The 7329-nt window shown below is 43.9% G+C and overlaps 1 protein-coding gene across 1 annotated transcript; it reads right to left on the reverse strand.

Annotated features, from left to right (window-relative positions):
* Positions 1-359: 359 nt before the first annotated feature.
* LOC106631482 (2-oxoglutarate receptor 1-like) lies at positions 360-4985 on the reverse strand. Its single transcript, XM_027812259.2, has 2 exons — positions 4857-4985; positions 360-2059 (listed from the first exon to the last, which is right to left on the reverse strand). Exon 2 carries the CDS (start codon positions 2043-2045, stop codon positions 1263-1265), a length of 783 nt encoding a protein of 260 aa, XP_027668060.2. The 5' UTR covers positions 2046-2059; positions 4857-4985; the 3' UTR covers positions 360-1262.
* Positions 4986-7329: the final 2344 nt, after the last annotated feature.

The raw sequence follows: 7329 nt of genomic DNA on the forward strand, positions 1-7329 counted from the left end.
GGGGTTTTTTTCTCCTTTTCTGTTTGCATGTTTATTATTTCTACTTAAACACAGAACTTTGCCCCTGTCACTGTCTAATAGCATCCTGTCTTTTTTTAGACCATAGTTTCAGTTTGTCAGTTTAGTCCTTTCGGCTTTGTGTCATCTGCAAATATAATGACCAGACATTATTTCATCATCCAATTTGTTAATGAAAACACCAAATATCCCTAAACCCAGGACAGAGTGGTCAAATCCCCCCTCAGTGGCTCCCCCTACTCCAACAGCAAATCACTAATACCTCTCCTCTGAGCACAACCCTGAACCAACAAAAATAGTTTCCTCCAGACTGTTTCTTTAGCTTACACACACAAGTGTAATCTCAGAGAGTGTCAAAACTTCTTCTGGAGTCAAGATATATGACATCACCTTTTTCTTCATGTACGATCCTGTTAACCTGCTGTAGTAGGAAACCAGAATGATCTGGGATTGTACATGATAGATCCATACTGGCTGATAGTCACCTGTATTCATTCTCTGTAGATTTATCATCTGATTGTCTGTTTCAGTATTTTCTAAGATGGACATTAAGGTGACTGTTAATTCCTTGTTCCTCCATTTTTTCCATATATATCTCTCCTTGTACCTATATATAGATAGAAATCCATCTCCTTGTATTCACCATGCATATCCTTCTCTGGTGCTCCTCTTGTCCTGCCCTATGCCAGCTCTGAGAGTTCACTGTTCAGTCCCTCAGTGCTCTATGCTGAAGTTCATCAGGTCCATCTAATATGAAAACACCTGATTTATCTAGGTGCTTTCTAATTATATAATTCAGTGGTTTCAGCAACCATGACAATATCTGCTGTGTTTTGTTCAGGCTGTAATAAACAAAGCTCCACATCAGTGACAATGCTGGAATCAATGGAAGTTGTTCTGATGTCCAGGCTAACCTCTCCATGTTTCTCTAATCGACTGCAAAGCCCAGAGCAAGAGAACCCTGCGTTTCCCAGATGTTTTTGGAAGCAGTCTCGTTGGATGGTTTCAAATTTCACCTTCAGGTTGGCTTACAATCTTTTTTTTTTTTTCATTCCTCTCTCTTTGGTTGCTAAGAGAGGTATATATAAACCTGCTTCTGAGACAGCGTTTTGACAAGTGCTCGACTGCAGGAGAGGGGAAAGCCAGCTGCAATTCTTGCTCCCATATCAACACATCTGCCTCTGCAGGAGCTAATAGTGCCAAAGCCACCCTGGGTTTGCTGGGATTTTCTTCAAAGGATTCCTTCATAACTTTAATGCAGTTTCTGACTTGGTCACGTAATTGTAACTCCCAGGCTGCTGGACGTATTTGCTCCACTTACACCTTGAACGAGAGAGCATGGCCTGCTGGAAGTTACCTCCAGTCACGACATAAAGCAGTAGGTTGCCATGTGTTGAGTGCAGCCAGTGTCTGAGAGATGATACAGGTGGAGTGGATTTGCTTTTCCATGTGACAGCTGACTGGACAGAACCATAGCTCAGCCCCAGCCACCTGAAAGGCGTGGACAGGGAGGAAGCACACAGAGAAGACCACCAAGAGGACAGTGAGTCTGCGAGCCTTTTGTTTGTAGCAAGTCCGTGTGCAGGACCCAGTAGCCAAAGGAATAACTTCGTAGGGTGGACAACCACCACGTAGCGTAAGGTGCTGAAGCAGGTGAGGAAGAGGATGCTACTGTATAAGTTGAAGTGGAAGCCAAAGTGGATGAACTTGCACACGAATTCACCAAAGATCCAGTGCTCCCCACTGGCATAGCAGTGTACCAGGAAGGGAAGGCTGGTGACGTACAGCAGGTCTGTGAGTGCCAGGTTCAGCGTGATTATGGTGCCGCTCTTCCAAGGCCTCATCTTGAAGCTGGAAACATAAATCACAATGATGTTTCCCAGGAAGCCCACCAGGGAAATGATGCTATATGTAATGAGGAGGTACAAAGTCTTCAGATCGACTTCCACACCAGTGCAGTTCGGAAAATCACCTTCAGTGTCTTGCCAGGTGGTGGGGTTGGCTAAGTTGTCATTTGTGGTGTTCATGTTTTTCCTTAGTGCTTAAGAAAGAGAGGAATGTTTAGTGTTCAGATAAGACCTTCTGACAGATAAGACCTTCTCATAGCCTGTTAAAAACAACTAATAACTAGATCTTTCCTTTCAGCTTCCCATCAGTGCCACTATTAAAGTGCCTTTATCGAACAAGGAAAGGCTTTTCTACTGTCATGGAAACTGATCCTGATCCAGAGGCTTTTTATCATATCTATATAGAGATAGATAAAATTTTATTTTAAAACATGTATTTTCAGGGAAGGGTCTGCACAGGCACAATGAAGCTCTAATATAAGGGTTTCCCAGTCCCACAGTGTGTGATGTGGGCCCCCTGGCATATAAAGTTCACTTTCTGCTCTCAACAGGGCTCAAGTGGAGCAGAAGAACAGACTAGTCTGTTGTGCTGCTGACCGACAATGTGGAGAGGAATGTCCAGAACACAACTGCCCCATAGAAGCTATTTGCAGCCTTGTTAATTAAGTGGAAAACAGGGTGGATGTTGAAACATTTTCATATCCTTTTTGATACTGGAGTTGGTTAACATTTTTCTCCCTGCTCCTTGGAAACAACTGATAGAGGAATATTTCACTCTTTTAGTTCATTAACAAGATAGATGTTGCAAAGAAATGTTATTTTTAGGCTTGTCATCAGCTGCTATGTAAATTTCTATCCCTGTAAAATTTTTTAATGGTGTTTCACTCTGACATTAGCCTTAGATAGAATCTCAGATAACTTTTCTGAAACATCAGAATAAATTCATCCAACTTTGCAAAGCAACCATTTGCAAGATATAACACATGCCTTAAGCAGGATTCAAGGGAAATAAAGATAGCCCGTTACAGTGTCTGCAACAGAAAATATGGGGGCACTGAAGCACATGGCAAATAACTGCTAACATGGCATCCAGTAAGTGCATTTGTGTGAATGCCTTCTTTCTTTTAAAGTGGAGTAAAAGTCTTGTTGGAAAAAAATGAATAAACATCTAGCGTCATTTTTCCAGAGGAATGCAACTTTTTTCAGGATGATGCCACCTTCAGATTACTGTGGCGTGGATCTGTTAAAACGGATCCTACTGAATCACTGCTTCTATTTCTTGTCTCACTCTGAATTTTCTTCATGTAGCTTCTACCCTCACTCACTTGTGAGATATCGCAGAGACAGGCTGTAGGATTTGAATTCAAATTTACGGAGAACGTTTGGTTCAAACGTATTTAAAACACTTCAAAAACTGAAGCTGAAGCCTGAGGAGACACATGCCAAACACTGGCACTTGTTTTTAAAGAGCAAAACAGCTTCAAACCTCTTCTCACGACTGGGGATGCTGCAGGGGATGGTTTGGATAAATCCAGTGGCTCTAATTCAGTTAAGAAGTAATGCAGCAATACTGTTGTCTCCAAACAAACTTGAACATTGGACACTGGTATGGCTAATGGTTAACCAGGCTAACAGCAAAGGCCCCGTCCTGCAGTAGCAGGTCACAGCGTGCTGTCTCCTGCTGGAGGCACCAGGGCTGTGCACACCATGGTGTTTACAGTGCACAGCTATTAAGCGAGCTGAAGGGTACAGCTGGGTGCTGCTCCCCACATCACTTTCTTCGTGGGTTTGTGGGCATATCGTTTTGTAAGCAGCCTTTTTTTTTTTTTTTCCCCCAACAGCCAGCCGTGCTGCTGCAGCAAACCTATAGGGGCTGAAGAGCAAATACCTCCAGCTGCTGGAGAGCAGAGTAGCAGCATTCAGCAGCTGCAGTCCCTACTGACAGCCCCACACTCTCGGGTGCTTTCAGAGCCATCCCCTTTGCTGTCAGCGAGGTATATGATAGGGCTGGATTCGGGTCAAGGAATGGGGCCGCCAAGGGCCAGGCCACCCGCCAAGCTCTGCACTGGTTATGGAAATGAGAAGTGGGGACAAGGACTGCAAGAAAATCACGTGGGTGCGGGGTCTTGGTTCTGAACTGCCCTAAGGTTACAACCGGCCTAACAGGTTACCACAGGGACCCAAGAAAGGAGACAGCAAGTCTTTGCTGTTGGCCTTATTATTTTTGCTGTCTGAATTACAAATAGAATTTAGACAAAACTTAAATCTAATTAAGGAACAGTTTGTACTGTGGCAGATTTTATCACACTAAGTAATTGGCCATAATGGGACTTCTGCAGCCAAAGCTGAGAGCAAATGATATATGGTGTAGACACATAATGAACTTTAAATAAATTATCCAAGAGCCGAACTCACAATAAAAGGGAACTAGATTATTGAAATAGAAACCCTCTTTCAGTTTTAACAGTGGAGTCACTGCTGTATTGCATGGTATTCTTTACTGTAACCAATTGATTGGAGTCACTTTAAAAAATGTTGTGATTGCATGTCTTTAATTGCAGTCACATATAAGAGAAACTTGTCTGCTCCTGCATTGTGATAATTTAATTAGAGACTGCTGGAAATAAAAGTCAAATGGCTGCAGCCATGGCAAAGTAACCTAATGCCTGTAATTGGACTATATTTCACACAGATGTGTTGCTGAATAAATTAAATAGGATTTGGCTCACAGTGTTCGACTCTTCCACTGGCTTAGATTTAAGTGATGCAAATTATATATTTAGGGATGAAGATGTGAGCCCTCCTTCCCCTACCCTTTATAATTCAGGGGGGTAATTCCACACAGAAAGAGTATGTGGGTTTGAGTATTGGATGCATCCCAGATAAGCTTAATTTGTTCCATGTTTCCATCATCCTGTAACCCTTTGCTCATCTCTCTCCACTTCACCCTGCCTCTAAGTTCACACCTTTAAATCCAAATATGCATTTTACCTGTAAATCCTTGGTGTCATTTTCTCTCTTCTTCATAGCTGGTTTCTTAAATACCCTACTCCAGCTGGCAGAGTTTGCTTTTAAATTCCAGGACTTGTGCAGTGAGACTGTCCAGGAAAGCCGTAGCAACCCACCTGGTTGCAGGTGGTTGCAGGAAGGTTGCAGGAATGCTCTGCCTCCGTTCCCGGGTCTCTGCCAGGGGAAGGCGGAGTTGGCTCCATGGTGCTGAGTGAGAGTAGCTCTGACCCCTCTTGCTTATCTGCAGGCTAGCTGCCACATCCATCCCCAGCTGCAGGGCCGTGCTGGTGTCGGTGGTCCTCCCATTGAGCCTCTGCCACCTGTGCAGGACATGGAGGACCTGCCTCATGTCACTCGCAAAATCAGTTGGGGCTGCCTGTAACCCGTCAGGTTTGGCTGGAGTGGACTGTTAGGGGTGCTTCCAGCCCTCAGTGAGGGAGGCAGGCCAGCAGCACTCAGGCAGGGAGAAGCAGCACCACCGCAGCGCCTGCCTGAAGGAATATCTGCTCCCCAAGTCCCAGCGTACAGTGTAGGAGAGGTGGGAGATGGGGAGAGCAGGGTTTCAAACTGGCAGGAGCTGCTATACAGAGGTCTTGGTGGATACTGGGAGCTGAGATCAAACCCTTGTCTCTCAAGGAGGGTGAAGGTACCCATGATCTCCAAACTGGGAGCTTGGTGGAACCAGGTGCCCTTTCTGCAGGGAGAGACCTGGCTCTGAGAAGAGCAAGGATTGTGCAACCAAGACACAAGCAATGTCTTGTAGCTGGAAGAGGTGTCTAAGAGCATGTGCTTGTGAGGACAACCTGGTGGGAGGAGGGTTTTGCTGGAGAAAGGGATTGCATGACTCTGCCAGACAACTATCCTGACCATACTACATGGGTAATATGCTTTTCTGCTGTCGTGACTTGTCCAGAGGTCAGAGGAATGAAGAAGCCTAGGAAATAAACTGTGTGCTCCCTTTGCATATGGTTTGAAAAAATACACAGCCTGCTGTGTGATCTAGAGCACTTTACAGTCCCCAAATATCCAGGTAATAAAGCAGAAGAAAGAACAGCATTTCCTTGGATGTGATGGCCAACCTTCAAGAAGGGGCTAGCAGAAATCTGCTCTCCCTTTGAAGCGGGAAGAAGGGCACAGGCACTTTCTGGGGAGCCTTACGACAGCGGTTTTACTTTCTTTGCACAGCAAACAGTGAGGAGCATGGGCCCACCCAGAGGTGCCAGGGTAATTATGGTGTGGAAGTTAAAGATTTTAAGGGGTGACTTAGCTTTCCAGCATGTGGTGCTAGCTGAGGCTGTAGCATTGCAGAGGTCTCCTACAGAGCCAGTATTTACATATTTTGCTTGATCTTCTCTCCCTCTTCCTTCTCAACATGTTTTGACTCTTGGGTCGACTGTGCTCTGTTGACTTTCACCTTGTATCACAGCAGTGATCCTTACACCAGCCTCAGGCTTCTCTCCTCCCCTTCTCCCTGCCCCAAAGAAAACACTTTCAAAAGCATAAGCATTACAGATTTGATTGTGCATTAAATATTTGCAAACTTCTGTGAACAGGCAGCAAAGTTATTATCTTAAGAGGGAAATGTTTAGATGAGGCTGAAAAGAACTTGAATGTTTTCCAACACTGAACTCAATTTCAGATCTCATTTGAAGCTATTATTAACTTTCTCATGATGATAAGAGATGTGAACCTGGAAATATGAGCAATTATGTATTGCATAATGTCATGGTGAATCAGGCTGAAATTATCTAGTAAATGTAACTTTTAAAATGATTGCGTAACTGTCCTGTTTCTTTACCTGATGCTTTCAATATTTGCCATCTTCACATGAATGACTTCCAGCTTACTGGTTGTACATAACCTGTTGTCCTTAACTCTTTCTGGTATGTTTGGCCATATCAGCCTTTACTTTCGGACCGCTAAATACAAATATTCATAAGTAAACTGACAGCTGTCAACATATCCCTGCATGACAGCTGATAGAAGCCACCATTGTCTATAGAAAGAGTTGAAACCACTTTATACCATGTGACTAGCTAGTAGATAGTAGTAATTTCAGTACTTTGCATCAGGGAAACAGTACGTTCTGCAAAGTGCAAAAAAATCCTTTGCAAAACATATATAGGGAGTCATGGAGAGAACAAGGGCATGAACCTGTATGTTCTCAGAAGTCCCAGTTTACCCCTACACACATAGATGAAGGACTTTGTGCATCTTACTTATAAATTCCTGTCAAGATACAAATGTGTCCTGGTTTCAGATAGGATAAAATTTCCTAGTAGCTGGTACAGTGCTATGTTTTTGATTTAGTATGAGAATAATGTTGATAACACGCTGATGTTTTATTTGTTCTAAGTAGTGCTTACTCTAAACCAAGGACTTTTCCAGTTTCCCATGCCCTGCCAGTGAGCAGGTGCACAAGGAGCTGGGAGGGAGCACAGCCAGGACAGCTGGC

Source organism: Falco cherrug, chromosome 2 (assembly GCF_023634085.1).
Source record: "Falco cherrug isolate bFalChe1 chromosome 2, bFalChe1.pri, whole genome shotgun sequence".
NCBI lineage: Eukaryota > Metazoa > Chordata > Aves > Falconiformes > Falconidae > Falco > Falco cherrug.

What these genes read in the sequence shown, in the direction of transcription:
- LOC106631482 (XM_027812259.2), bottom strand. Translation starts at nt 2,045, where the DNA reads ATGAACACCACAAATGACAACTTAGCCAACCCCACCACCTGGCAAGAC.